The sequence below is a fragment of the Giraffa tippelskirchi genome, chromosome 7 (genome assembly GCF_054371585.1).
Source record: "Giraffa tippelskirchi isolate mGirTip1 chromosome 7, T2T-mGirTip1v1.2.pri, whole genome shotgun sequence".
NCBI classification, from domain to species: Eukaryota; Metazoa; Chordata; class Mammalia; order Artiodactyla; family Giraffidae; genus Giraffa; species Giraffa tippelskirchi.
In genome coordinates, this window is record NC_137281.1 from 37,086,648 (window position 1) to 37,114,069 (window position 27,422).

A 27,422-nucleotide genomic window follows, 5' to 3' on the forward strand; every position below is an offset into this window, starting at 1 on the left:
GTTCTCTCCCCATCAGACAGGGAGTCCTGGAGCAGCGGAATGCCTCAGCGCACACTGGGAATCTCAGAATAAGGGATAAAGGCGGTGGAGAGGATGAGAAGCAGGAAAGGGCTGGGAAATAACAAAGCCTTTTGCTCTCCCTCCGCCTTCAGAGTCAGGAAGTGTGCACTTTCTGCGGGAAGCCGGCTGCAGCGGTGGATCAGGGCGGATAGGCAGGCGGGGAGAGTTCCCTGTGCGCCCGGTGGAAAGTACGTGACTGCGCACGCACCCGGCTGTGCACACGGCAGCGGGGTGCGGTGGGGGGCGCGCCCCGGCCGTGCACACGCGGGGAGCGCTGCCGCAATGCGCGCCTCCGCGCCAGCTTGTGCTCCCGGATGGAGAGAGGGGGCGCGCGCGCCTAGAGGGCTGTGCCAACGCGCCCCCGCCTGGGGCTATAAAAGCCTAGCCACCTGCTGCTGCCAGTGCATCCAATTGCCCTAGAAGCCGATTCGCCTCCTCCGACGGCCGCTCCTCTCCGGCATGGACCCCGAGACCTGCCCCTGCCCTACTGGTGAGCCCCCGCCCCGCGGCACCGCGCGCCCCTTTACTTGCAAAGAACCCTACGCCTTTGTTCAAGGACATTTGGGGGAAGGGACTCTTATTTCCCATTTGAATCTCCTGAAGGATGAGCATGGCTATATCCCAAAGGGCATTGAGGCTGGGTACCCCGTCTCCTTTTAGGTCTGGCCCCACCCCGAGTTCTACCCTATTAACCCTTCCTGTGGCCCCTCCCCCTCTAGGCGGCTCCTGCACCTGCTCCGACTCCTGCAAGCGCGAGGGCTGCGCATGCGCCTCCGGCAAGAAGAGTGAGTCCGGGGACCCCTCTGCGCCCCCCGCACCCCCAGCTGTCCTCCCCTGAGCACCACGCCTCTCCACGTAGGCACGGAGCGGCCCCTCGGCCGGCTGTGACACTGCGTTGACTGTGACGGGAACAGAACCACCCAGAGGCCTGAAGACTCAGTTGCAGGGCCCTCCTTCAGTGATTGTTACCTTGGGCCCAGGCAAACGTGTTTGTGGATTCCCAGAAGGTTCTAACGGGCAGTGAGGATGGAGAACTGCTCTCCTGGGGCCACCGCTCCCCTCCAGACCGCCAGTGCCTGGGGAAACATTAGTGAGGCCGGGGCTTAGCTCTGGAGTCGGGGTCCCTTGGGCCCTCTCAGGCCTTTGTGGATCCCCTCAATTTTACCTCCCCTGAATCTCCCCCAAAGTAGTGTAATACGCAGGGGGAAGGCACCCTTATTTGTGTATTAGACTAGGCATACACCCCTCCATGAATCTCCTGGATCCTCTACACTTGTACCCTATCTGCTCCTGCAGGTTTGTCCTTCAAGGTCACTTCCCCTAGATGTTTTCTCCTTAAGGCCTGGTTCCCCCTAGCGTGGGCCTCACTTCACCGTCCCCAGGACTCCTGGGCTCATAGGTGGGGCTGTGGGCTAGTTACTGGGTACCCTTCTCCCATGGGAGCCCAGTGTGTAGCTGACACACCAGAGATGCTGAGTCAACCCAGGTGTAAGACTAGGAAGGGGGAGGGCAGTGACCTCTGGCACCCCACCTTTCCCCCCCTTCCTTTTGATGAGGACAGATTGGGGAGGACAGGCCATCAGACTGGGCGTCCCCCATTTTTATCTGCAGGCTGCTGCTCCTGCTGCCCCGCAGAGTGTGAGAAATGTGCCAAGGATTGTGTGTGCAAAGGTGGAGAGGGGGCCGAAGCTGAGGAGAAGTGTAGCTGCTGCCAGTGAGGATGTGCCCCCCGCCCTGTGTGAAACGCGTGTAAATAGTGCTGGGTGGCCCGGTGCCACCTGCCCTGTGGTGAGGCCCGGCAGTGTGTCCCCTTCCCTGCAAGCCACTGGCAAGTGACAATAAATCCTATAAATGGCATAAACCAAGGACTGGTCTCTTCTTAAAGGGGAAGGACGCCAGGGCGGGGGTGGGGGTGGGGGGTGGAAGGAGCCTCATCAGAAGAACTGCCCAGTTGGAAGATAAAATCTGGAGATTGGCCACTGGTCTGTTTGGGACTGGGAGGACATCCTCCCCACCTTCAGATGGCACATGACCCTCCTGCCGAGTCAAGCTGAACTCTGGGGAAAGAGGGGAGACCAGACTCATATGGGTCTGTCTCTTTTTCTGCCTCTCAGCCTCACAGTCTGCATCTGTACAATGGGACTTGTTGTTGCTGTTTTCGTTAAGTCGTGTCCAACTCTTTGCAACCCTGTAGATGGTAGCCTGCCAGCTTCCTCTGTCCATGGGATTTTCCAGGCAAGAATACTGGGGTGGGTTGCCATTTTCCTTTCCACGGCAACTTCCCTACTCAGGGATCGAACCTGCGTCTCCTGCTTGGCAGGCGGATTCTTTACCACTGACCCACCTGGGAAGCCAATGGGGTTGGGGGAAGTTAAAACCGGACCCCAGCCCCAAAGGCCTGTGGTTTCTGCAATTTTTCTAGCCACTCCTGCAAAGCTGCCTGTTTTCTCAGAGGCAAGGCCAGGAGGCCCCGGGGCCTGTCTTGGCAGACTGTCATCTGCGTTTCCAAGGTCACCGCCCTGAATAGCCTGTCTCCCCTCAAACAGATTGTTCCACTCCTTTTCAAACCTTCTCATTTGGCAATTTGTGTCCAGCTCCTTCCTTCTTCAAGGGGAGGTAGGGTACTGAGAGCTTTAATCCACAGTGGTTGTGGCACAATCCTTGATGAAAGGGAACATTCTGGTCTACCTGGGTTGAATGGAAAAGAAAAAGTCCTGGGAGAGAAAAGTTTCCCAGCTGAGAGAATGGAAAGCTGTAAACATGTCAGTTTTCGTCCAAGTTACTTCATCAGGACAGTCCATTCAAAAGTCCACCAGGATTGTTTTTTTTTAACCTAATAGGCTGAGTTTTGAAAAGAAAAACAGTACAAGAAAAGCCAAGCCAGTCGTGGAACAACAAAAAAGGCCTGCTCTAACCCCATGGCAGGACTTGTTCTAAAGTTCTCGGAAGTGGTGTCGGCTCAGGAATAGATCAGTTGGACAGAAAGGGTGGTTCAAAAATAGACCCCAGTGCAGGTGCAAGTAAGAGGTGATTAAATCAGCAGCGAAAAGATACACTAGTTACTGAAAAGTGTTGCAACAACTTACTGAAAAGTGTTGCAAAAACTGCCTACCCCTGTGCCTATCAGATAAATAATTTTCAATTGACTTAAATACCCAGGAGCAAAATCAAAGCTGTAAAAGAATTTGGAAGAGGAAAACAGGAGTACACTGAGTACTATGGGGTGGAGATGACTGTTCCCGCCCCCCTCCCCAGCCTCACCCCATGTCTTGTGAGATCCTAGTTCCCCAGCAAGGACAGAACCCATGTCCCTTGCAGTGGAAGCACAGAGTCCTAACCACTGGACCACCAGGGAATTCTGGGGGTGACTCTCTTAAATAAGACACCTAAAAGATTAATAAATGTGACATTATCTTGTGCAAAATTCTATTAAGGACACTATTTTACTTGGTCCATACAACTCTAGAATGGTATGACTATTTTACCCATTTTACAGAGGGCCAATAGGGCTTGGGGTAAAATTTGTATGTGGTCTGTTGAAAGATAAACTGAAGCATATTAACATTTTTAAGAGTTGATTTGAGCAAATACCTATTCAAACTGGGCAGTATTGAATGTAGCAGACAGAAAGGAGCTCTGAGGAACTGCACAAAGCAGAAGACTTTTATAGCCAGCAAGAAACAAGGGAGTTATGACAGGCAGAAAAGCTAGTTGGTTATTGCAGTTACTTTCCTTCAGGGGGTGGCAGGGCTTTCTCAGGTAGATTACCTAACTAGTGCTGATCAGGTGATTCCTGAATGGTTAAAGATTCCATTTCTGGAGAGCCAAAGTCTCTGGTGACCTGGAGCTTACCATAAGCGACTCCATTTTGAGCCTGTTGTCCTGTGTTTAACAGGCCACAAAACTAAAAGATGGTGGGCTTTCCTGGTGGCTCAGTAGTAAAGAATCTGCTTGCCAAAGCAGGTGATGGGTTCGATTCCTGGGTCGAGAAGATCCCCTGGAGAAGGGAATTCTTGCCTCGGAAATCCCATAGACAGAGGAGCCTGGTGGGCTACAGTCCATGGGGTCGCAAAAGAGTTGGACACAACTTAGCAATGAAGCTTGAAGGTGGCAGACGCAGGATTTGAACCCAGACTGTCTGACTAAAACCTAATCCTGCTTGTTTCCTCTGTTTCTGGCTTGCTTTGTGTTACAAAAAGCATCAAAACAAAGCTAAATCACCTATACCCACTAGGATAGCATCTGTCCCTTTGGGCCGGTATAACAAAATACTACAGACTGCTGCTGCTGCAGCTGCTAAGTCTCTTCAGTCGCGTCTGTCCAGCTCTGTGCGACCCCATAGAGGGCAGCCCACCAGGCTCCCACCTCCCTGGGATTCTCCAGGCAAGAACACTGGAGTGGGTTGCCATTTCCTTCTCCAATGCATGAAAGTGAAAGTGAAAGTGAAAGGAAAGTCGCTCAGTCATGTCTGACTCCTAGTGACCCCATGAACTGCGGCCTATCAGGCTCCTCCGTCCATGGGATTTTCCAGGCAAGAGTACTGGAGTGGGGTGCCATTGCCTTCTCCAATACTACAGACTGGGCAGCCTACAAATAGCAGAAATCTGTTTCTCACAGTTTGAGAGGCTTGAAATCTGAGATTAGGGTGCCAGCATGGTTGGGTGAAGCCCCTTTTCTGGGTCAAAGGCTTCTCATCGCATCCTCACATGGTAGAAAGCACTACAGGCTCTGTGGGGTTTCTTTTATAGAAACACTAATCCTGTTCATGAGAGCTCCACCCTCATGACCTAATCACCTCTCAAAGGCCCCAGAGGACACAAACATTCAGACTATAGCAGATGACTACTATCAAAAAAACAAAAATGAAACTACAACCAACACCCAGAAAATAGCAACTGTTGACAAGGATGTGGAGAAATTGGAACTCTTATGCAGCATTGCAGAAAATGTAAGATGAAGGTTCCTCAAAAAAATAAAAATAGAAGTATCTTATGACCAGCAATTCCACTTCTGGGTATATGCCCAAAAGAATCAAAAGCAGAATCTTGGAGGGTATTTTAACAGTAGTTACTCAAATTTAAAATGCACATGCCTTCAACCCGGGAAGTTCACTGCCCATTGTTGGTATCTACAGAAACCTCAAAACAAGCTGAATATCCTTCAAGAGGGAGGTATAAAATTGGTCATATGAACCTCTAATAAAAAGAATGCTATGAGGCTCTGGGTACTGCTATGGAAAGACCACCACAACTTATCATTTAGTGGGAAAAAAACCAAGATGTACATGTAGTATAATGCTAATCACCTTAAAAGGGAAATTTAAACTATATATGTGTGTGTGTGTATAATATATATATATATGTAAGGGTGTCTTTGATGAGCAGGTGTGTGATGGTGGTGGCAGAGGTGCCCAGGGCATTGGTGATCTGAAGGAAGACCCTGTAGAGGTAGGCCAGTTCATCACCTCCATAATGTTGATGATCTTCTCACAAGAAATATATTGTTTCTATCCCACCAGCTAGTCTGTCAGACTCCACCAGCCTCTGTTCCTACTGCCATGGTGACAGGAAACTATCTCCCCAGGCTGTCCCTTCGTCGTCACCAGCTCTAATGGCCAGAGAGGCCTTTTCCTGCCCAGAACAGAGTCTTTTTTCCTGGTTCTGCCCTTGGGACCACAGAGCACAAGTCTAATTTCTTCTTTTCAGTATGGCATAAACACGTAGTTGTGGAGTCAGAGAGTCCTCGGTTCAAATCCCCACGCTGCCGCTTCTAGCTGTGTGACCCAGAGCTGGCCACTGTACGACTCTCCAGTGCCTCGTCTGTAACCTGGAGAGACTAACAGCATCAGGGCTGTAGGACTGCGCTGAGGTCTAAGTGAAGTCAACTCAGAGTGTTCTGATGCAGAGTACGTGCTCAATATTATGCCTGACGACAACTAGGGCAGATTAGAGATAACTGCCAACGTTCATTCCTCCCATCAAGTCCTGGGGTCTTCATCCTTTCCCCTCAAATCTGTGGCTTCTTGACCAATCAAATGTGGTGAAAGTGACCTGTGCTAGTTTCAGGGCTCAGGGCTTAAGAGATTCCAGTCTCTTGGGACTTGCACCCTTGGCGCCCAGAGCCAAATTGCCCTGTAGCCACATGCTGAAGAGACCACAAGAGGGAGCTCTGGTCTTTAATTCCTGCTGAGTTCAGCCCTCTAGCCCCTGTCTGTGAGGGTGCCAGACACGTGAGTGGGCGCCAGACCAGCCCGTCCACCGACTGAATGCCACCAAGTGACCTCAGACAGTGATACATGAAACAAAAGAATCACCCAAATGAGCCCTTCTCAAATTCCTGACCCACAAAACCAAGAAAGAGAATAAACCGGTTCTTGTCTTAACTTGCAAAGTTTTGGGTGATTAGTTGCACAAATCAAAGTTACTCACTCAGTCGTGTCTAACTCTTTGCGACTCCATGGACTGTAGCCCATCAGGCACCTCAATCCATGGGATTATTCAGGCAAGAATACTGGAGTGGGTTGCCATTACCTTCTCCAAGGGATCTTCCCGACCCAGGGATAGAACCTGGGTCTCCTGCATTGCAGGCAGATTCTTTACCATCTAGGCCACCAAGGAAGCCCGGTTTGTTGCACAGCTACAGAGAATTGGAGCAACCACTGTCCACACATCTGAAGGTAACTGTTTTCTTGCAGACTGAAACCGCCCACTCCTCTCAGCTGTTACTCACATGATGGGGTTTTGGGTCTTAGGATTTTTGTTATTAACTGTCTTCTGGACTGTTGAAGTCCAGCCATGAACACAGCCCTCAGGGTGGTCTGCCCAACCATGCCAGTTAGGAATCTTATTTCCAGAATGATTTAAACAAAAAAAGGAAATTTTGGACTCACAGTGGCTTCAGGCTTGGCTGGATCCAGGTGCTCCAATGATATCATCAGGCTCCATCTCCTTTACAATGAACTTATTCTTGACTCCTTCTCATGGAGCAAAGGCTTTAGAAACTCAGCTTCACATCCTTCTAGGTTCAAGTCTAGATGGAAAGAGTATATCTATTGTTCTCCCAGCATTTCCAGCAGAGTTTCATTGATTCTCTCTGGTTCATGACTATGTGACCCAATCCAAGTCAGTCACCGTGGCCAGGAAGAGGGAATGTCCTCAGAGCCCACAGATGGGGCCTATTCCATCCAAATCATATGGACTAAGAGTAGGAAAGGGTGATTCTACAAAGGAAGACTAAGGATACTGTCATTGGGGAAGGATGAATGGATGACTCAGCAGTAGAAGTATGCTTCATTCTAGATGGCATAGTACTATTAATGCAGGCTAAGGCCACATCATTGCCTCACACTGATGACTCACACCAAATCTGCATTTAACACTCCTCATTTTACACTGCTTGGCTTCATTTTCCTCACTTCCTACCACGTGAGGAGGGCAGGCATCAGAAGGGCAGGCACTCTTCCTCTCCAACCCTGTCCCCCCAGTACAAAGAGGCTTTCAGGAGTACAGAGATGAGCAAAACTGTGCCTGGGCTGCCCTTCACCTTTGTTGATTGGTCATCCCTTCCCTCACAGAATCAAAATGACTCAAGTGAGACAGCTTTGACCTGAAAACAAATTTTACTGCCAACACAGATGGCCCAAACCCAGGGCTTGATTCAACACTTTTCAGGGCCCAAACAAGCTTTATTGTCTTCCTTGTAGAGTCGGATTGTTTCCCCTGAGTGGACAAGTGACCATCTGGCTTATTAGAGATCTGGAATTTTGCATATAATGCATGTGCACATGTAAATAACAACAAAATCTGCCCACCATCCAAACAGTGGCCCTGCCATGCTCTCGGTCCATGGAGCTGCCAGACACAGCGAGACTTCTGAGACCTTGGCTCTCAAATCAGAGTGTGTTTGCATGTGAGCCTCCAATTCTAGTAAATCTAATCATTTGACATATGAGTAAACTGATGCTTGGGGTGGGGCAGGGGGAGCCCCAGCCCATAACATCCCCAAGGTCACTTAGCCTGTGAGTGGTGCAGTGAGCAGTAGAATTAAGTCCTTCTGACAGTTCAACTCTCTTGCCCTGCTTGGTGTTTCTGAGTGACCACACAGGTCCCAGAGTGGTGAAAAACAGCTTTTTTTTTTTACTTTCATTTTGTAATCAGCCCTAATGCTGGGGGGAAGGGGAGCTGGGAAGGGAAGACACATGGATGGATTTACCCTCATTAATTGATTTGACAAATATTTATTAAGTGCCTACCATAAGCTTGGCCCTGGGCTGAGTGCTGTAGACACATATCAGGGGCAGTGAGTTCTCTTGGTGTTTTCAGCGGAGGCAAGGGTGGAGGGACCCAGACACGGATCCCAGAATCACACACGTTCCAACACATTACAGACACGGGAAACGCCAAGAAGGAAAAGAACAGCATGTTCCTCGGGCTAGGTCAGCTAGCACCTAGCTGACCTAGGTGCCAGGGTCAGGATGGGCTCCCAGCAGGAAGTGATGTTTGAGGTGAGCTGTGAAGATATTTCCACAGGATTTTAACAGTAAATGCTCCAAGGACAGCCTGTCCTCTGCCCACCCCCTCACTGAACTCCCCACTGCAGCAAATAGCATCCTCTAAGCCCGCTAGGAACTTTCCAGTAACCCGGTCCTCCGATGACTCGTTCTGGGCAGGATGATCTAAGATCCGTTGCTTAGCATTCAGACATGTGCCAGCAAGGGAGCAGGATGTGTCTCCGCAGAGAGGAATTTGGACACCACCTCCCCCCTTCCCCTTTGCATCCACTAGGGAAGAAGTTTCTTGTGGGGTTTTCCCTTCCCATTGTCCCAAGGCAGTGCCAACTTTCCATCTGGTTGCTTCTTCCAGGCGCTGGCACACAACTCCTTTCTCTTCCCCTGCCTGGAGAAGACTTTCTCACCTTCAAGCCCAAGGTGCTTGCCCATCTCCTCCCAGGTTGGGCTGGGTCTCCCAACTCTGCTCCCCCTGCCCCCATCCTAGCCACGACCCTGATATTACTTTTCCCCATGCCCCAGTGAGGCCGCCCCTGTGACTCTGAGTTTCCTGAGCACAAAGCTTGTGGCTTCTTGATCCTTGGTCTGCCCTGGTGGTGATGTCTACCCTTAGAGGGACTTCAGCATCTGTTGGGCCCACTGATTTGAATCACCAGCCTCTGCCACTCACTAGCTCTGTGACTCTGGGAAAGTTACTTAGCCTCTCTGGGCCTCCATACTCTAAAATGCGAATGACTAGTCCTTACCTCACAGGGTTGATGGAGGATTAAATGAGAGCTCCTGCATAACAGGCTTACTGACTCCCCCATGGCGTCTACAGCACAACATCAATAATCATCCCACGGGATTCAGTAGGAGGCTACACAATTTTTAAGTCTTGACAGGTACGAAAAGTTTTGTGTAATCTGTCCTGAGTTCCAACCGCTTTTTCCACCCGAGCTGGATGGCATCACTGATTCAATGGACATGAGTTTGAGTAAACTCCGGGAGTTGGTGATGGACAGGGAGGCTTGGAGTGCTGCAGTCCACGAGGTCGCAAAGGTCGGACACGACTGCGCGACTGAACTGAACTGAACTGAACAGGATCCTCAGGATCAACTCTGTAACTACTCAGGCCCGGCAAGCACAGGGTACAGAGCAGGGGGCAGGGGGAGGGGAGGGGCGGGAGAGCTGGGGGAAGGGAAGGCGGTGGCGGAAACTCTGCACACGCAGAGGGCAGGGGCAGGGGGCTCGGCGCACAGCCCGGGTCGCCCTGCACGCGGTGTTCCCTGCTCTGCACTCGGCCCTCCCCTCCATCGCCCTGGTGCACGTAGGGCGGCTTCTGGGAACCGATGCCTGGTGGCCCGTGTGCACAGCTCGGTGAGCCGCGCGGCCCGCCAGTGACTCAGCGCGGGGCGGGTACAGGCAGCGTCCGGCCCCGGAGGGTTTTTGCACTCACCCCGGTTCCTTCTAGCTATAAAGGCAGCCCACCGCCCGCTCCGCTCCATCACGCCCCTTCGACATTCTCGCCATCCTTTGTGCAGCCGTCTCCGGATCCCAACCTCCGCTTCAGTTCGCCATGGATCCCAACTGCTCCTGCACCGCGGGTAAGGACCTCTGGTTTGGGGCTGGGTGTCAATCGCAGAGCTAGAGGAGAATCTCTGGCTCCTCATCACTCACTTTCAGGGCACTGTTTGCCCCTTTCGAAAGGGTTTCGGTGTACCCTCCTCTCCCCTGAGTTCAACTAGAGACCCCGTTTGACCGATAAGGCGATTCGAGTTCGTGGCTCGCCCAGGTTCCCACGAATTGGTTGTGGAACTGGGACTCAAACTCGGGGTGCTAGCCCGCCTGCCCGCCTTCGGTTCTCCAGGGACCGTTCTTGCATCTTTCTCCTGGCAGGTGAATCCTGCACGTGTGCCGGCTCCTGCAAATGCAAAGATTGCAAGTGCGCCTCCTGCAAGAAGAGTAAGTGGGATTTTCTCTGTCTACCCCTCCCACGCCCCACTCCCCGCGCCCAGCACCAAACCCCCAGCCCTTGCAGGAGGATTCTTTACCATCTGAGCCACCAGGGAAGCCCCTACACCACTGGAGGGGAATTTTAAATAGGGCAGTGGGTGCCCCTTCCCCAGGGAAGGTGGCGCCCCCACCGGAGAGGGCGGGAAGCCTTCTTAATCCGTTGTCCCAAGCGCTCATCAGTGCCGCCCGCTTCCCTTCCCCAGGCTGCTGCTCCTGCTGCCCCGTGGGCTGTGCCAAGTGTGCCCAGGGCTGCGTCTGCAAAGGGGCCTCGGACAAGTGCAGCTGCTGCGCGTGAAGGCGGGGAGAGCCTGCTCCCCGGTGTAAATAGAACAATGTGTACAAACCTGCATTTTTTTTTTTAAAATACAACCTGACCCGTTTGTTACATCCTCTTTTTTTTTTTTGGTCCTATAAAATACAAGAATGATAATAAAACTGGTTGGCTTCACTCTGACTGTTTTCTTTGACTCGACCAGGGCTGCGGTGAGAGATTGGGCTAGAAGTACAGAGATTTGGTTTCTAGATGGAAATGTTAACCCCTGACAAACCTAGTGCCTTGTTTGAGCCACATTTCGGCACTGAGCTTCATCTTCTGTAAAATGGAAGTGACTTAGGGCAGATGCTACAAGGACACTGGGCACATGTAGGGTCCCCTCTGTTTTCAAGTCAAGGGTTGGTGGCACGGAAGCTTCTAGGTCTAGAATTTTCATTCTGTACGGTTTCCCTGTTCAATTTCTGTTCCTCTTGGGTTTTAGGCTTGAAAGTGACTAAAACCCCTCCTGCTTGAATATAAATGGGGCTTCTAAAATAAATCCCTGTGGTGAAGGAACATATTTTACTTCCCATCCATCACAGATCTAAACATTGGTAAAAAAAAAACAATAATAATAATTACTATAAAAATGTCAAAAAGGAACAACACAAAGCCCATATTTTTAGATTCAACACACATCATTTCAATCACTATATGAAGAGCAAACAAAAGCAGATTTTAAAATACTGCACGGGGGGACTTCCCTGGTCCAGGGGCTAAGACTTTGCAATCCCAATGCAGGGGGCTTGGGTTCGATCCCTGGTAGCGTACCTAGACCCCACATGCCATAACTAAAGACCTTGCACGCTGCAACTAAGACCAAGCGCAGTCAAAAAAACAAACAAAAAGGAACGCCGCGCATACATCCATCAACTGTCCAAGAGCAACCGGAAACAACTCATAGAGTAGACCCAGGGTGCGGACCCCATACACGTTGCACAGCACTGCCCTCCCACCCCTGGTCCCACCCCTGGCATCCACACAGGGAACAGACACTTGACTTGCCCAGTGCCACTCACAATAGACCCACTGCCTGCTGGGACCTGGTGCTCCATCTTTGGAAGCTGTTCCATTGCTCAGGCTGAAATCAGTCCCTCCAAAATCCAGCCCTTGGCTACCTGAAAACAGCAGAGTAACCAGGGATTTGGAGGGAATTACCCAGCCATTTCCCATGAAGAGGGCAGATGCCTGAGAACTGGATCCAGATGCGAGTATTTCATGTCTGCCAGAGCTAGGTGATGGCAGTTTGGAGGGTGTGGTGGTGTTCGTCAGGCAGGACTGAGGTGCCCAGTGACTTGTAATTAATGCCAACGGTTAGTCCCCCCTGGCTGCTTGCGGAGAGAATTGCTATTTGATGTCAAATAAAAGGGAAAGGCTAGTCATGTGGCCCCGAAGTCAAGACCACACTTGCCCACAGGTGCCCTAGGTAAAGAGGGGATCCCAGGAGTCAGCCTGTGCTGAGGGCATGGGTGTTGCAGCTCACAGCCTATTTTGCCACAAGTGGTAAGCCCTGGGAAAGTTACTCAACATCTCTGAGTCTCCATTCTCCTATTAAAATATATATATATATTTAATTTTTTTAATTTTTTTTTTATTTTTGGGTGTGCTGGGTCTTTGTTGCTGTGTGGGTTTTTCTCTAGTTGTGGTGAGCGGGGGCTACTCTCTAGTTGTGGTGCACAGGCTTCTCATTGCAGTGGCTTCTCTTGTTGTGGAGCACAGGCCTGATAGTTGTGGCACATGGGCTTAGCTGCTCCATGGCCTGTGGAATCTTCCTGGATCAGGGATCAAACCTGTGGCTCCTGCACTGGCAGGCGGATTCTTTACCACTGAGCCACCAGGGAAGCCCCCTTTTTCCCATTTGTAAAAAGGAGATTATATCTCTATGTGGGGATTAAATGATAGTGTCCTGGCTTAATAAACAATGGCCATTCTGATCACTATATCCACACTGACATTCGTGGAGAGAGAATCCTTTCAGCTCCCAACAAGCTCTTGGGGAAAGGCTCATTGGTTTAGAAGCAATACTCTGGGCTGGAGGTTAAGGATGGGATTGGAAATTTGTTGATCTGGTGCTAAAGGGAGTATGGATGACATCCAGTGAGCACCCCCAGGACAAGATGCTGCCACAGCGTTTGGACACGTTCCCACCCATGTCATCTGATTTGCACAGGAACCAGTGAGAGAGTGAATGTGCAGGGGCTGGAGTGACTGCCGATTTCAGAGAGGTTAAGCAACCTGCCCAAGGACACACAGCTCAGAAGTCAGAGGCCTGAACCTATACTACAGCTGACCTCAGCCCCTGGCCACAGCTGGTAGATCATGATGTCACTGAATGCTAAACCCTGCCTCTCCCTATTCAGCGGTAGAAGGACCTTTCGAAAAGGTCCAAATGTGCTCCTGACTTGATACATGGGAAACTGAATTCCAGAGAGGTCACAGAGCTGCCTGCTCAGTGCGCTTCCCGCTGCTGCCCCTGTGCCAGCTTTCAGCATCCTTTTTGGTCATGTGAAGTTGGGGTGTAGGAGCCTGGGTGGGGGCAGAATGCTGCAGTCAGCCTGCAAGAGTGCCAATCCTACCTGCGTCCCTTACAGTCATAGGACATAACCTCTCTGTGGCTCAGTCTCATCCACTGTTTGAGGGGCAAAATAAAAGCATATGGTGCAGGGACTTCCCTGGTGGTCCAGTGGCTAAGACTGAGCTCTCAATGCAGGGGGCCCAGGTTCGATCCCTGGTGAGGGAACTGAATCCCATGTGCGACAACTATGACCTGGCGCAGCCAAATAAATAAATATTTTTTAAACAAAAGCATATGGCTCAGGAGATTAAAGAACTAATACATGTAAAAACTTAGTATGGTACTTGGCATATGGTATCAGCTATTTATTATCATTATTATTCATAACGTAGAGGCTATTCAAGTACCCTCTAGACACGGCAGCAGTGCTGGTATGCCTAGGTGTATGTCCTGTGTTGTCTTCATCAACCACTTGAGCACATGACCTGTGGCCCAAAAAGAGTCATTGACTCTCACAAAATTGTGATCAGCACTGGGGGTTTATAACCCCGAGCACAACAGTCTGTGCCCTTATGGTGCATACAGACAACTGCCTGCAATTTCTGCTACCACACTTGCACCAGTATTTAACATTTAAATGATTTATATGTTTTAAAATATATTTGTATCAGCATCTCCAGAGAAACAGAACCGGTAGGATGTAGATAGAAAGAGAGAGAGAGAGAGAGCGCGCCAGATTTAGGAAATTGGCTTATGTAACTGTGGAAACTTGCATGACTGAAATTTGCAGGGCCAGCCAGCAGCCTGGAAATTCCAGGAGGAGTTGATGGTGGTTGCAATCCTGAGTTTAAAGGCAATCTGGAGGCCCAATTCTCTCCTTTTCAAGAGACCTCATTTTTTCTCTAAGGCCTCCACTGACTGGATGAGGCCTTCCACATTATGAAGGGTAATCTGCTTTTCTCAATGTATACTGATTTAAATGTTAATCATGTCAAAAAAAAAACACCTTCACAGCAACATCAGGCTAGTGTGTGTGATCAAGGACTGGCTATGATAGCCTAGACATGTTGGCACGTAAAACTAACCATTATAGACCACCACTCGTCACCCATACAACTTCTTAAACCATACTTAATCTCCCAACAAAGACAATAACAAGGTCATACTTCTAACACAACACAACTACCTTACCTACAACTGAAAATGTATAACACTGTCTTCAAAGGGGCATGCAAAGTCCTTGGGTGATGGTCACTTTTGTACTTGCTATCATGTAACTCAAATACTGTGATATTAACAATACATAAATACTACAATGTACAGTCAATACATTCTATGTTATATGAGAAGGGAATAAAAGAGGGAAGAAAACAAAGATATTTTCCATATACATATATATTTACCTATTTATATATATATTACATGCGCTTCCCTGGTGGCTCAGGGGTAGAGAATCTGCCTGCCAATGCAGATTTGATGCAGGTTTGATCCCTGGATAGGAAAGATCCCCTGGAGAAGGAAATGGCAACCCACTACAGTATTCTTGCCTGGGAAATTCCCATGGCCAGAGAAGCCTGGCGGGCTACAGTCCATGGGGTCATGGACACAACTTAGTGACTAAACAACAACAAATATATTACATTATTTACATATTTATATATAACATATTTGTAAGAAAATAATGAAGAAGTACTCATAATAGTTACAGTTGTCATTTCTGTTTCTGGAACCAGTCATATGGTCACAGCTGACATTTATAAATACCTTCTTCTCCTACCTACTCTGTGTTCACTTTGCCCCCTGCATGTACCTCATCTGGTCATGGTTCTTGATCTGGTGGGCTTACCCTAAATCTTCATTTTTGAAGGGTCTGGGCCTTTATCAGTCTGGTCTTGATTGGGTTGTTATAGTAGTTTCCCACTGACTTTAATCTCAGGGCAGGGTAGTACTAAGAGATGCCTAAGGGATCTCCTCCGTTACACAGGCTTTGGTAGCACCATTGAAGTCTTACCCATTAGCCTAGAGTACTTGCTATGTTTTGCAACTAGCTCCAGTCAGCATACCATCAATGTACTGGACCAGTGTGGTGTCTTGGAGAAGGAAAAGACAGTCTAGGTCCCTGAAGACAAAATCACGACACAAGCCTGGAGAGTTGATAAGCTCGAGGCCTATCTCTCTTTAAAAGATCTCAAGCAGTACTCTGATGTTGAAGACACATTAAAGGAAAACTTGATCCTTGACCTTTTCCTTCCCTTGGGAAGCTGACGGGAGTCAGACCCAGTGGCACTAATTCCTAGCTCTGTGGGCAAGTTACTTAACATCCTTGTGACTTCCCTTCCCATCAGCCAAATGGGCTCATAAATAATATTGTTCCTCTTTTAGATTCATTGTGAGGGATGAAAGATTAAAAAAAAAAACAAGATTAACCAGGTGTGACACACACAAAATGCTGTCAAATAGTAATATTGAAAGGGAAACAATTACAAAATATGTAAGGCTAGGTCTAAATATCACCTAAAAAAATCCCTCCTCTGGACGCATCCCACTTTTTGAATATCTTTTCTGGAGTGAAGTGGGCTGGCTAGGCTGTAGAGATACGCAAAGGACCCAAACAAATGTGCCCATATATCCCTTCAAACTAGAGAGTGGAGAAAGGATGGGAGCAGAGGCCATTTCCGTTTATACTCATAGGAGGCGCCCTGGGCGCAATCACCTTGAATTGAGACAGAAAAACAGGGCCAAAGGCCTTCTGAGCAGGGGGGGAGGAAATGTTCGGGTTTTTCCACCGCCCTCTTTCAGCAGGGACGTGAGCACAGGCTGGGGTTGCACACGGGCTGCGGAAAGGACGAACTTGAGAACTTGAGTACAAAGGAACGGGCGGCGAGGGAGGCTGGGGTGGGGGGAAGACGGATGATTGGGTTCCTGGAAGATCCTGAAACAAAGGTGGCATCCTACCTTGGGAAAATTGGGAAGGGGCGGGCAGAGAAGCTGGGACACCGAGAGCAACGCGGCACACCTTCCCTCCGCGAGTTCTAGTGCCAAAGAGGGCGGTCCGGGCACTGCGCACGGACCGAAGTCTTGCTCACTGAACCTGCGCTCGGCGGGCGCCGCCAGGTGCGCTCAGCCCAGCGGGGCGGAGCGGACCGCGTGGATCCACCGAGCGGGGCGGGCGGAGTGCAAGGCCGGGGCGGGGCCTCTGCGCCCGGGCCGCCTCCTTTGGGTATAAACTGAACCGCGCGTTCCTGTATTCCAACCGGCCCGAGTACCTCTTCTTCGCCACTTTCTTTGAACGGCCTCACCTCTTCTCCGAATGGACCCCAACTGCTCCTGCTCCACTGGTAAGGAATCCCTGGCTCTGGGACTTCGGATGTCCCCTCCCCAATACCAAGAAGTGTCCCTGGGTTTAGAAGAGGGAGTATTTTGGATGAGCTTCTGTAGTTAACCCAGCATGTGCTTTCTCCCAAAACTAGCGCCTTCATCTCCCATTAGAGCTTTCCCTTCCTCCTAGAGTCTTCCGTTTCAGAGTGAAGAGGTGTGAGGCTCAAGGCTGCCCGGTCCCACAACATCCAGGTGTCACGGCGCCTCTGGGTCGGCTCCAGTGCTCTGTCCAGGCCTCCGTATTGCCTAGGCTGGGTGGGCAGGGGATATTACCTCTTCTGGGCTCAGACAGAAGGTCCCGGCCACCAGACCCAGGCTTCCTGAATGGGCACCGAAGGCTGGGCTTATCCCTCTGGGTAAATACAAGACAATACATAGCCCTTTGCACCGAAGGGCAGAGAAGGAGGGTGGGGGTGGGAATGAGCCTTCTGTCTGTTCTGTGCTGGTGGGAGCTCCCAGGGCTGGTCCTAACCCAGGAGGAGGGGGAGGGCCCTGCTGATGTCTGCAGTGGCTCCTCCTCCCCCTTGCTCACCACTGGCCTTTCCCTTCCTGGCAGGCGGCTCCTGCAGCTGCGCTGGCTCCTGCACCTGCAAGGCCTGCAGATGCCCCTCCTGCAAGAAGAGTGAGTGTGGGGCCTCCTCTGGGAACCCAGGGAGGGGGTGGGTGGGGAGTGCTGCAGCTAGGGGGAGGGAGGGAACCCAGAGTGGGTTCTGAATGCATGGTTTTGGGGGGCTGGCCCTCTTTTGCTGCTGGGCACCCACCTGTCACTGCTGCTTCTAACTTTCTGCCCTGTCCTGGGCTTAGATGGAGCCAGGCAGCCATTTCCTAGTAGAACTCAAATGCCAGAGCTCCTCCGAGCTGTCTTAGGGCCTGTTTTTCTGCACTCAGAGTCCTCTGGGTCTGAGGGCTTTGTTGCAAGGTTGCTGTTGGGCAGGGAGGTGCCTGCCTGCAGGTCGCTGACACCTGCTTTCCCCCATCTCTCCACAGGCTGCTGCTCCTGCTGCCCCGTGGGCTGTGCCAAGTGTGCCCAGGGATGTATCTGCAAAGGAGCCTCAGACAAGTGCAGCTGTTGTGCCTGATGTCGGGGAGAGCCTGCTCCCGGGTATCAATGGAGGAACGTGGGCCAACCTGCATTTTTATACAACTCTGACGATTGCTACATTCCCTTTCCTAGGAAATATTGAATGGTAATAAAGGTTGTTGACACTATTCTGATTCAGCTTTCTTTTCTGTGCATTCGGAATAAGGGCTTTTGTGCCATCCAGGGCTGGTGTAGGAGACTGGATGAGAACTGTAGAGACGTGGCTACTGGAACAAAACATTAATCCCTAATAAATTAAGTGTGCTGAGTAGATACAGGGTCCCCTCCATTCTCATGTCAAGTGTTGGTGGCTTCATTTTCCCACCCTCTGATTGCCCTAAATAACTTCAGTTCCTCGTAGATTTTAGGCTTGATAGACTCTAAAGAAGTTGGACTCACACCCATAGTTACCTAAATCCCTACCTGGGACTCTCAAACTCCCTGCACTGAAAGACTAGTGTGAATTTTCTGGCTGTGGTTTCTATTTTCTATCTTCACAAACCTAAATGTTGGCAAAATAAAATTAAGTGAATTACTAATAAAAATTTACAAGGACACAAAATACAAAGTCCAATTATTGATTCAACAAATTTGAATAAATACATGAGGAACAGTAATACAAGAAAAATTTAACAAGTAAAAACCATGTTTGTTCACCCGATACTAACACAATATTGTAAATCAACTATAGTTCAGTTTAAAAAAAAAAACAAACTACACATTTGTTCATCAAAGATGTATGCTGAATACTAACACTTTGCAGGTGCCCCACTGTGTGGACCAGCCATACCTGGAGTAGCTCCTCCCCACGTCCCCACAGGGAGCATCCATCTCATCTGGTCCAGTGCCAGCGACAGGACACCTGCTACCCTTGAGAGCTCCCTGCAGTGAGTTGGCTCTAAGTCTTTGGAAGTTCCTTTAGGTCAGGCTGAACTCTGCTTTCAAAATCCAGCCCTTGGCTGCTTGAAACCAGCAAAGTGTCTAGGAATTAGGAGGTAATGCCCAGCCATTTCCCAGCGAGAGGATACCTGGAAACTGGTTCCTGATGAAGGACTTCACTTCTGCCTGTGCAGGGCAGTGTCACATTCTGCAGTTGTGGCTGTGTGTATTTGCAAGGAGAGAGGTGCTGAGTGACTTGTAAACAATGGCCATGGCTGGTTTCCGCCCACCCCCCACCTGGCAACATTTGGAGTGATTTGCTATTTGAGAAAGAGAAAGACAAGTCTCATGGCCCAAATGTCAGGACCACACTCACCCACAGGTATCCTGTGTGAAGAGGGGATTTCTAGAGCCAGCCGGTGCTGGGGGCATGGGTGCTGGTGTCAGGCAGTCCTGGTTCACTTAGGCAGTTGCACTTCCTGCCACATATCCTGAATGAGTCTCTCAAATCCTCTAAATCTCCATTTCCTATAAAAAGGTTGTATCTCTACATGGTATTAAGTGAGAATGGCCTAGCTCCTCACTAGGGCTTAATAAACAGTGTCTATTACAATACTTCAGTTCACAGTGACTTTACTGGGACACAATCTTGTTGAATCCCAACAAGCTCTTGGGGAAAGGTGGGAGGTTAAAGTTTGATTGGAAATGTACTAATCCATTGCCAGGGGGAGTGTGGATGCCCTGCAACAGCCCCCCTCGGGTATGATGCTGCCACACCATTTGGACAACCACAAATTCAATGCCCACCCTTCATATCACCTGATCTACATTGAACCCATAACAGAGTGAACTTGCAGGGGATGGAGGGATTGTGCCAATTACCCAGAGTTTAAGCGACCTGCCCAAGGGCACACAGATCGCAGTCAAGAGGTCTGAATCTATACTACAGCTGTCTCACCTCCTTGCCAAAGGTGAATAATTATGAGGTCATATTATGCTGAGCCCTGCCTCTCATTATTCAGAGCTGGCAGGCTCCTTAGAGACAGGCTAGTTGTGCTAACGGTAGAAGAGATGGGAGACTGAAGCCCAAGAGGTCACAGCTACGATCTTCCCTTCTTTGGGGTCATCATGCTTCCGGAACCTCCATCCTGGAATGGGGTGGACTGGCTTGGTTCAGGAAAACCCCTGAAAAGTTTAAGGCAAGAGCACCGGGAAAAACGTGCCCATCCATCCATTCAGTAGTGGAGAACAGAAGGAAGGATGGGAGGCAGAGGCCTGAGTGAGTTGTTCCTGGGGCTGTTAAGAGAAACGCTGCCTAGGGCCCTTCGCGGGGACCAGGACAGGGAACGGTGGGGCAAGAGTCGGGGGCTTGGTGGTGAAGGTCACATCCACCACGGGGCTCTGCACACGACACACAGGCTCCAGCCGTGCCTGGGACGTGAGCGCGAGACTAGGGTTGCACACTGGCTCCGGGAAGTGGCGAACCCGAAGACAACAGCGCGGGGGTCGGGGGTGGGGAAGACGGCGAAAACACACAGGCTGGGTTCCCGGAAAAAGCCGGGGGCAGGGTGGCTACCGCCCTCGGGAAAATTGGGAGGGGGCGGGCAGGGAGGCTAGGACACCGCGTACCTCCAGCAAACTGTCCCTCCCCGCGGGCCGGGGCCAAAGGCGGCCCTCCGTGTGCACAGCGGCCCCAAGGACACTGGGAGACTCGTGCGCTCGGCCCGCGTGGGGCTCACCGCCCGGCCCCGGGCTCTGTGGGCGGCGCGGGCGCGGAGCCTCCGGGCGGGTGCAGGCGGGGCGGGCCCTCTGCGCCCGGGCCGTCTCCTCCGGTTACAAACACAGCAAGCGGGCTCCTCCTCGACTCGACACGCCTCTCACCTAATCGGTTGTCTCTTCTTTGCCGCGTACTTTTGTCCCCTGGTCTCAGCTCGGCTCTAAATGGACCCCAAGTGCTCCCGCCCCACTAGTAAGCGACCCCTGGCTCTGGGCTTACGGTGCCCCCTTCCCAGGCACTAGACAGAGGGTCCGTGGGGTTAGACGACAGAGGATTTTGAATTTGAGCGAAAGTGGACGCCCAGGGTTCACCCAGAAGTGCTTTCTTCCTAGCCAGCATCGAGAGAGCATTTCCCATCCCCCCTCCCCACCCAGTCATGTGGTTTGTGGGATCTTAGTTCCTCCACTAGGAATTGAACACGGGCCCTGGGCAGTGAGAGCACGGGAATCCTAAGGACTGGACTCACAGGGAATTACCAGACTCTATTTTTGAATGGAAAGTACTGAGGCTCAAGACTGTCCTTCTTGTCCTCACCCAGGGGGTCAGGGGACAACTAGACTGGGACCCAGTGCTGGGCGGAGACCTTGGAGCTGCCGGGCCTTGATGGCAGGAGGGGACATGGTGCCTCTTGGGATTCAGGACAAAGAGCTGGCCCCCAGTACCAACCTGGGCTGGGTCTGGAGCCTGGGGCTTTCCCTGGGAAGGGGATCTACTTTCCTGGGACTGGAAGAGAGGAGCCCGGGTTTCTCCATCTGCCTGAGTGGAGGGGAGCTCTCCCAGGACTGGTCCTGACCCAGGAGGAGGGGGAGGGCCCTGCTGATGGCTGTGGTGGCTCCTCCTCCCCGCTGCTCTCCACTGGCCTTTCCCTTCCTGGCAGGCGGCTCCTGCAGCTGCGCTGGCTCCTGCACCTGCAAGGCCTGCAGATGCCCCTCCTGCAAGAAGAGTGAATGTGGGGCCTCCTCTGGGAACCCGGGGTCCGGGCTGAGTCCGAGGAGGGATCCAGAGCTCAGCAGGGAGCAGGACTGACCAGACTTCCCTACATCACCCCCGTCCCCCTGCACCAGCACTGAAACAGAATCTGAGCTGAAAGAGCCAGAGAGATGATTCTGTTCCAACTTCTCATTCTAGAATGGCTAAATAAGTTTGAGAGAGGTCAGCGAATGGGGTCAAGGATGGAAACTAGACCTAGAACCCAGGTCTCTTGTCTCTGATGTCACCTTGTGAACCCTCCAGTGTCCTGGGCACCTTAGGTTCTTGAACTTGGTGACCAGATGCATTGTCTCTGCCCTGGGGGTGCTGCTCTTTGCTGTACAGGCAGCCCAGTCCTTCCCTGACCCCTGGTGAACAGCTGTGGCAGCAGTTTGCCCCTCTCTGAACCTGACCACTTTCCTTACTTCACTGTAGGTTTCTGAGGGGTGTGTGCATGCTTACTTCACTGTATGTTCGCTTCAGTCATGTCTCTTTGTGACCCTAATGGACTGTAGCCGTCCAGGCTCCTCTGTCCATGGGATTCTCCAGTCAAGGATACTGGAGTGGGTTGCCATGCCCTCCTCCAGCGGATCTTCCAAAACCAGGGATCGAACCCACATCTCTTATGTCTCCTGCATTGGCAGGAGCGTTCTTTACCACTAGTGCCACCTGGGAAGCCCTCTGAGGAGTGGCAGCTGCCCTTTCACTGCCCCTGAAGGCCCGACCACAGTCTCTAGACTCTCTGCCCTGTCCTGAACTCAGAGCAATTTTTAGAGTGTCAGAGATGAATTTCTTAGGACAGAGCATACTCTCCTAAGGTCAGGGTCCTCAAGGCCTGGGGTCAGCTTGTGCCAGGCCTGCTGTTGGGAAGGGTGGTTTCACGTAATGTTATCTCTCACTCTCACTCCCCCCAGGCTGCTTCTCTTGCTGCCCCGTGGGCTGTGCCAAGTGTGCCCAAGGCTGCGTCTGCAAAGGGGCCTCAGACAAGTGCAGCTGCTGTGCCTGATGTCGGGGAGAGCCTGCCCCAGGTGTCCACAGAGCAACCATAACAAACTTGCATTTAACAATTTTTTCTCACTACCTTGATGCGATACGACATTCTCTTTTCTATAAAATATGTGAATTGTAATAAATCTTGTTGACTCTATTCTGCCTTCTGTTTTTGTTTGTGTGTCTTGAGTGGAAATGCAGAGACTTGGGTTCTGGACCTAACCAGTTGCCCCTAAGACACTGAGTACCTTAAACAGGTCAGGTTACCTCTCTGAGCTTTGGCTTCTCAGGTAAAAGGGGACACATCCTCCAAGTGACACAAAGGCATTGGGCACATACAGGTCCTCACTGTCCTCATTATTTTAAGTGTTGATAATGGGGAAACTCCGCAATTTCTCATTTTCACTCTCTGAGCTTCCGTTAACCAAAATTCAGGCCTCAGTGTTATTAGGTTTGTAGGTTTCGAAAGTACTCAGACTGGGTGAAATCCGAACCCTAATTGTTTTACTTCTACATAAGGCTTGCTTTTGAAACACTGCTGAAGGGCCAGTTTTTATTTTCTAATGCTCACAGATTTAAACTTTGGTATATGTACTAAAAAAATTTTAGAGGTCACTGTAAAAAAAAACAAACCCATTTTTAGATTCAATACACAGAATTTCATCAATCTATGAAGAACCAATAAGAAAATTTAAGAGTTTTAAATGCTACACAAACGTTCATCGAAGCCATGGATAAGCCCTCCTGGGAGCACTTCACCACTGCCCCACTGTGTGGACCACACACCCCTGAAGTAGCTCTTGCTCCCACTTACCCTCAGAGAACATCAGCCTTGGCTTGCCCAGGGTCACTGACAGGACAGCCACCACCCCTAGCCAGCTTCCTGTGGTGAGTTGGCTTAGACTTCCCTAGGGCAGGCTGAAATCTGTCCCTCTCTCAAAATCCAGCCCTTGGCTACATGAAAGCAGCAAAGTGACTGTGAAAGTGGAAGGAGTCACCACCCAGCCATTTCCCATGAAGAGGGCGTGTACCTGAGAACTGGGTCCAGGTGAAGGACTTCACGTCCGCAGGGTGATAGCTATTCCCCAGTTTGGAGGGCGAGGTGGTGTTCATTAGGCTGGAGTGAGGAGCCCAGTGACTTGTTATTGATGTTAAAGCTCACTGCCCCTGGCCATCTACGGAGGGTATTGCCATTATTATTTTTTAAATGCAGGAATCTTAATAGTAAAAGACTTAATGTAAGTTGGGTGTGTGCATGTGTGCATGTCTGGCTCTTAGGATTAAAGAATTTAATATTTGCAAAGAAATTGGAATGAAACCTGGCACACGGTCAGTAATCTAGTAATATTAGCTATTATTATTATCAGTCAAAGCATAGGATATATTTCCCTACATCCAGACCAATAAGCTGGAGCTGGTGTGCTAGCTGAGTGTTCTCTCTTGTTCTCATCAAACATGGGAGCGGATGACTAGTTTCCCTAAGAGGGTTATGCCCTTCTCCCAACAAAAAGGGGCTGGCACTAGGGATATCAAGCCATCAGCAAGACAGTCCAAGTTCTCCTAACAAAATACTGAAGGATTCTGCCATCTGCTGTCACCTGCACCAAGATTTTACTAAACATTTTATATACATATAAATTTATTTACATGAAAAGCAAACTCTTCAGTGCTATGAATATGAAGATCAATTTACTTCTAGACATTGATGGTAGCCACTAAGACATATATGTATTCCTTTCATAGCACTTCGGCACCCATGATTGAACTAATGCAGTAGAGAAGTGCTGAACACATACCTCTGGGCCACAGGGAAGCTTCACCACTGACTCTTTTCCTTAAACAGAGAGAGGAATAGCATTTGAGGCACCACATCCCAGCACTGTGACCTTGGGTTAGTAGCGTCCTTGTACTGGATGTACTTTTTTGCCTTTGGGAAACAAGCTCCCAAGTAGTATTTCCCTTTAGCTGTTAGAACTCAAAGAGGAAAAGTGATGAAACAAGGTATGTAACTGTCAGGACTACTCAAAGGGAAATACCCACTGTCTTACTTCGTTATTGAATGCCAGGTCTGCCTATCACTTACAAGGGGGCATCATATAATTAGGGAACCTCCATTCTGGAGAGGGGTGGGCTGGCTAGGCAGTGGATTCCCTGGGCAAACGTCTCCATTCATCTATTCAGTCGTGGAGAATGTAAGGAAGGCTGGGAGACAAGAAGGCTGAGTTCGCTGCTGGGCCGTTACAGGAGAAACTTTAGAGAAACCCTGTTCAAAGTCCACGGTGGGGGCTGTGGGAAGAAACATTAGGGAAGCGGAGTTCGGGGGACTGGTGGTGAAGCTCACATCCATCCCAGGTCTCTGCACACGACACACGGGCTCCAGCCAAGCCTGGGATGTGAGCACGAGGCTCGGGTTGCCCATGGGTTCCGGGAAAGGGTGAAAGCAAAGACAAGAGTTGCGGGGGCGGGGAAGACTGCGAGGACTCGGGCTGGGTTCCTGTAAACGTCGGGAACACCGATGGCTGCCCACATCGTGGAAAACTGGGAAGGGGCAGGTAGGAGGGCTGGGCGCTACTTGTCGCTTGGGACAAAGTCCCTCCGCGTTGGGGGCGAGGAGGGGGAGGGAGGCGTTTCGGTGCGCACTGACCCAGCCACGTTCCGGGAATCTTGCGCTCGGCCGCGCGTAGTGCTCACCACCCGGCCCGGGCGCAGCGGTCGGCGCGGGTGCAGGCGGGGGCAGACCCTCTGCGCCCGGCTCTCCCCCTGTGGGTATAATAGCGCTCGGCCCCTGGGCTCCAACACGCCTCCCCCCGGACCAGTGGATCTGCTTTGCCACTTGCTGTGGACCTCGGACCTCGCCTTTCCTCCAAATGGACCCGAACTGCTCCTGCCCCACAGGTAAGGGTCCCCTGGCATTGAGCCCTAGGATGCGCGCTTCCAGGCGTAGGACAGAAGGTCCCGGCAGCTAGAGAAGGGAGGATGTGGAGTTTGTGCTCAAGGGGACTCCTGTCATTGGACCAATGGTTTTACCTAGTCAGGATCATGAGAACGTTTATCTCCCTTTGCCCCCCCTTTTTTTGGTTTGTTTGTTGTATCTTAGTTCCCCGACCAGGGATGGAACCCATGCCTCCCTGCAATGGCAGCGGGGAGTCTTAATCACCGGGGAAATTCCTACTTCTTATTCAACTGAATGTACTGAGGTTCCAGCCCATCCTTGTCCTCGCCCACCTGGTCAGGGGACAGCTCGACTGGGACCCAGTGCTGCAATGAGGACTTGGAGCTGCCAGGCCTTGATGGGAGGTGGGGACGTGGTGCCTCTTGGGCTCCAGCACATAGACCTGGCCCCCACCCCCAGTCACCCTGGGCTGGGTCTAGAGCCTGGGGCCTTCCCTGGGGAGTAAATCAGGAGGGGACTTACTTTCCTGGGACCGGAAGAGAGGAGCTGAGGCTTCTCTATCTGCCTGAGTGGACTGGGAGCTCCAGCGCTGGTCTTGACCCAAAAGGATGGGGAGGGCCCGGCTGATGGCTGTGGTGGCTCCTCCTCCCCCCTGCTCACTGCTGGCCTTTCCCTTCCTGGCAGGTGGCTCCTGCAGCTGTGCTGGCTCCTGCACCTGCAAGGCCTGCAGATGTCCCTCCTGCAAGAAGAGTGAGTGTGGGCCCTCCTCTGGGAACCTGGGGTCTGGGCTGAGCCCGAGGAGGGACCCAGAGCTCAGCAGGCAGGGGCAGGACACTGACTACACTTCCCTACATGTCCTGTGCCCGCCCCCCACCCCCTACCCCCAGCACTGAAACAGATTGAGATCCATACAAGCTATAAAGATTGTTCAGTCCCAACCTCTCATTCTCAAAAGGTAAACTGGTAAACTGAGCTCATAGAAGTCACATAATAGTGTCAAGGATGGATCGGGGACTAGAACCCAGGTCTCCTTTCTCTGATGCCACTTTGTGCACCCTCCAGTGTCCTGAGTACTTCATACTGAACTTGGTGGCCATGTGTAGCTTCTCTGAACCACATCCTTTGCTGCAGATGCAGCCCAGAGCATACCTGGTCTTCCTGGGACCAGCTCTATAACTAGTCTGCCTCCTCTCTGACCCTGAATTTTCTCACTTCATTGGATGCTTCTGGGGGTGGCCTTCCCGTGGTCCCGAGGCCCTGTCACTGTCTCTCCAAGGCCCTATACGGTACTCACATGAAGCAGGGCAGCCTTTTCCTTTTGTCACAGAGCAAACTTCTTAAGACAGCTCTCTATCCTGAAGTCAGAATCCTCTAGGCCTGGAGGAAGAGCCTGTGGCAGGTCTGCTGTTGGGAAAGGAGTTTTCGTGTAATATCTCTCTGACTTTCACTCTCTCCTTTCTTCCCCAGGCTGCTGCTCCTGCTGCCCTGTGGGCTGTGCCAAGTGTGCCCAGGGCTGTGTCTGCAAAGGGGCCTCAGCCAAGTGCAGCTGCTGCGCGTGATACTCAGGAGAGCCTGCCCTAGTTGTCAATAGAGCAATCATGACAAATTTATATTTTATTTTTTTCATACAACCTAAACTGGTGCTACATTTCCTTTTTCTATGAGACATGTGATTTCTAGTAAAGTTGTTGATTTTATTCTGGCTCTGTTTTCTTTTGTTTGTCCCAGACAATGAGTCTTCATGCCTATGAGGACTGGGGGTGGGGGTGGGGAACGGACCAGAAGTGCAGAGATGTGGGCTCTGGACCAAATATTAGCCCCTAACACACTGAGGGTCATAGCAGGGCAGGCTACCTCTCAGAGCTTTGGTTTCTCAGTTCAAAAGGAAAACGTTGTCCACATGACACAACGACATCGGGCAGGTACTGGTTCCCCTCTATTCTCACTGTGAGTATTGATGGCTCAGAAGCTTCAGTTTTTATTAAATTCTGTGGGGATTTGTGACAACCTCAGTCCTTGGTGATGTGAATCTTCAAAAGTACTTACAAGGGATGCTATTTAACGCT

The 27,422-nt window shown here is 51.0% G+C and overlaps 6 protein-coding genes across 12 annotated transcripts in view; 5 read left to right on the plus strand and 1 right to left on the minus strand.

The window, feature by feature from the left end:
* BBS2 (Bardet-Biedl syndrome 2) overlaps positions 1-19,667 on the minus strand; it is a 99,498-nt gene extending 79,831 nt beyond the window's left edge. For 3 of the 5 annotated variants that reach the window (XM_081510675.1, XM_081510677.1, XM_081510676.1), the window contains exons 1-3: positions 19,104-19,667; positions 6,950-7,089; positions 1,030-1,136 (exon numbers count right to left, since the gene is read on the minus strand). Coding sequence is in view for 2 of the 5 variants with exons in the window: in XM_081510674.1 (XP_081366800.1) it covers positions 6,950-6,994 (45 nt within the window). In the remaining 3 variants the exon portion in view is untranslated. Of the gene's footprint in view, positions 1-1,029; positions 1,137-6,949; positions 7,090-16,344; positions 16,508-19,103 lie in introns of those variants that run through there. The other 2 variants (XM_081510674.1, XM_081510673.1) reach the window with 2 other exon arrangements.
* MT3 (metallothionein 3) lies at positions 306-1,921 on the plus strand. Its single transcript, XM_081510691.1, has 3 exons — positions 306-550; positions 780-845; positions 1,672-1,921. The coding sequence occupies exons 1-3, from the start codon at positions 520-522 to the stop codon at positions 1,776-1,778; spliced, it is 204 nt and encodes a 67-aa protein (XP_081366817.1). The 5' UTR covers positions 306-519; the 3' UTR covers positions 1,779-1,921.
* On the plus strand, positions 10,070-11,009 carry LOC145513695 (metallothionein-2). Its single transcript, XM_081510692.1, has 3 exons — positions 10,070-10,152; positions 10,445-10,510; positions 10,765-11,009. The coding sequence occupies exons 1-3, from the start codon at positions 10,125-10,127 to the stop codon at positions 10,854-10,856; spliced, it is 186 nt and encodes a 61-aa protein (XP_081366818.1). The 5' UTR covers positions 10,070-10,124; the 3' UTR covers positions 10,857-11,009.
* LOC145513693 (metallothionein-1A-like) lies at positions 16,530-17,976 on the plus strand. 2 transcript variants are annotated; one of them, XM_081510689.1, is made up of 4 exons: positions 16,530-16,727; positions 16,913-17,123; positions 17,324-17,389; positions 17,755-17,976. In XM_081510689.1, exons 2-4 carry the CDS (start codon positions 17,092-17,094, stop codon positions 17,915-17,917), a joined length of 261 nt encoding a protein of 86 aa, XP_081366815.1. In that variant the 5' UTR covers positions 16,530-16,727; positions 16,913-17,091; the 3' UTR covers positions 17,918-17,976. The 2 variants fall into 2 exon arrangements, with proteins under 2 accessions (XP_081366815.1, XP_081366816.1); XM_081510690.1 differs by lacking the exon at positions 16,913-17,123 and having other exon boundaries at positions 16,644-16,727.
* A 1,001-nt stretch (positions 19,668-20,668) lies between the features above and the next one.
* On the plus strand, positions 20,669-22,620 carry LOC145513697 (metallothionein-1B-like). Its single transcript, XM_081510695.1, has 3 exons — positions 20,669-20,696; positions 21,382-21,447; positions 22,388-22,620. Exons 1-3 carry the CDS (start codon positions 20,669-20,671, stop codon positions 22,477-22,479), a joined length of 186 nt encoding a protein of 61 aa, XP_081366821.1. The 3' UTR covers positions 22,480-22,620.
* A 1,470-nt stretch (positions 22,621-24,090) lies between these two features.
* On the plus strand, positions 24,091-27,053 carry LOC145513691 (metallothionein-1A). Of its 2 annotated transcripts, XM_081510688.1 has the most exons (4): positions 24,434-24,464; positions 24,816-25,358; positions 26,041-26,106; positions 26,824-27,053. In XM_081510688.1, the coding sequence occupies exons 2-4, from the start codon at positions 25,331-25,333 to the stop codon at positions 26,913-26,915; spliced, it is 186 nt and encodes a 61-aa protein (XP_081366814.1). In that variant the 5' UTR covers positions 24,434-24,464; positions 24,816-25,330; the 3' UTR covers positions 26,916-27,053. The 2 variants fall into 2 exon arrangements, with proteins under 2 accessions (XP_081366813.1, XP_081366814.1); XM_081510687.1 differs by having other exon boundaries at positions 24,091-25,358.
* Positions 27,054-27,422: the final 369 nt, after the last annotated feature.

Excerpts from the sequence above, each read along its gene's own strand:
- MT3 (XM_081510691.1), top strand. The coding sequence starts at position 520 with ATGGACCCCGAGACCTGCCCCTGCCCTACTG. Across the intron at positions 551-779 it reads GACCTGCCCCTGCCCTACTG|GCGGCTCCTGCACCTGCTCC; the intron begins GTGAGCCCCCGC and ends CTCCCCCTCTAG. Across the intron at positions 846-1,671 it reads ATGCGCCTCCGGCAAGAAGA|GCTGCTGCTCCTGCTGCCCC; the intron begins GTGAGTCCGGGG and ends TTTTATCTGCAG.
- LOC145513695 (XM_081510692.1), top strand. The coding sequence starts at position 10,125 with ATGGATCCCAACTGCTCCTGCACCGCGG. Across the intron at positions 10,153-10,444 it reads CAACTGCTCCTGCACCGCGG|GTGAATCCTGCACGTGTGCC; the intron begins GTAAGGACCTCT and ends TTCTCCTGGCAG. Across the intron at positions 10,511-10,764 it reads GTGCGCCTCCTGCAAGAAGA|GCTGCTGCTCCTGCTGCCCC; the intron begins GTAAGTGGGATT and ends TCCCTTCCCCAG.
- LOC145513693 (XM_081510689.1), top strand. The coding sequence starts at position 17,092 with ATGGGCACCGAAGGCTGGGCTTATCCCTCTGG. Across the intron at positions 17,124-17,323 it reads GGCTGGGCTTATCCCTCTGG|GCGGCTCCTGCAGCTGCGCT; the intron begins GTAAATACAAGA and ends CCTTCCTGGCAG. Across the intron at positions 17,390-17,754 it reads ATGCCCCTCCTGCAAGAAGA|GCTGCTGCTCCTGCTGCCCC; the intron begins GTGAGTGTGGGG and ends ATCTCTCCACAG.
- LOC145513697 (XM_081510695.1), top strand. The coding sequence starts at position 20,669 with ATGGACCCCAAGTGCTCCCGCCCCACTA. Across the intron at positions 20,697-21,381 it reads CAAGTGCTCCCGCCCCACTA|GCGGCTCCTGCAGCTGCGCT; the intron begins GTAAGCGACCCC and ends CCTTCCTGGCAG. Across the intron at positions 21,448-22,387 it reads ATGCCCCTCCTGCAAGAAGA|GCTGCTTCTCTTGCTGCCCC; the intron begins GTGAATGTGGGG and ends CACTCCCCCCAG.
- LOC145513691 (XM_081510687.1), top strand. The coding sequence starts at position 24,979 with ATGGCTGCCCACATCGTGGAAAACTGGGAAGGGGCAGGTAGGAGGGCT. Across the intron at positions 25,359-26,040 it reads GAACTGCTCCTGCCCCACAG|GTGGCTCCTGCAGCTGTGCT; the intron begins GTAAGGGTCCCC and ends CCTTCCTGGCAG. Across the intron at positions 26,107-26,823 it reads ATGTCCCTCCTGCAAGAAGA|GCTGCTGCTCCTGCTGCCCT; the intron begins GTGAGTGTGGGC and ends TTTCTTCCCCAG.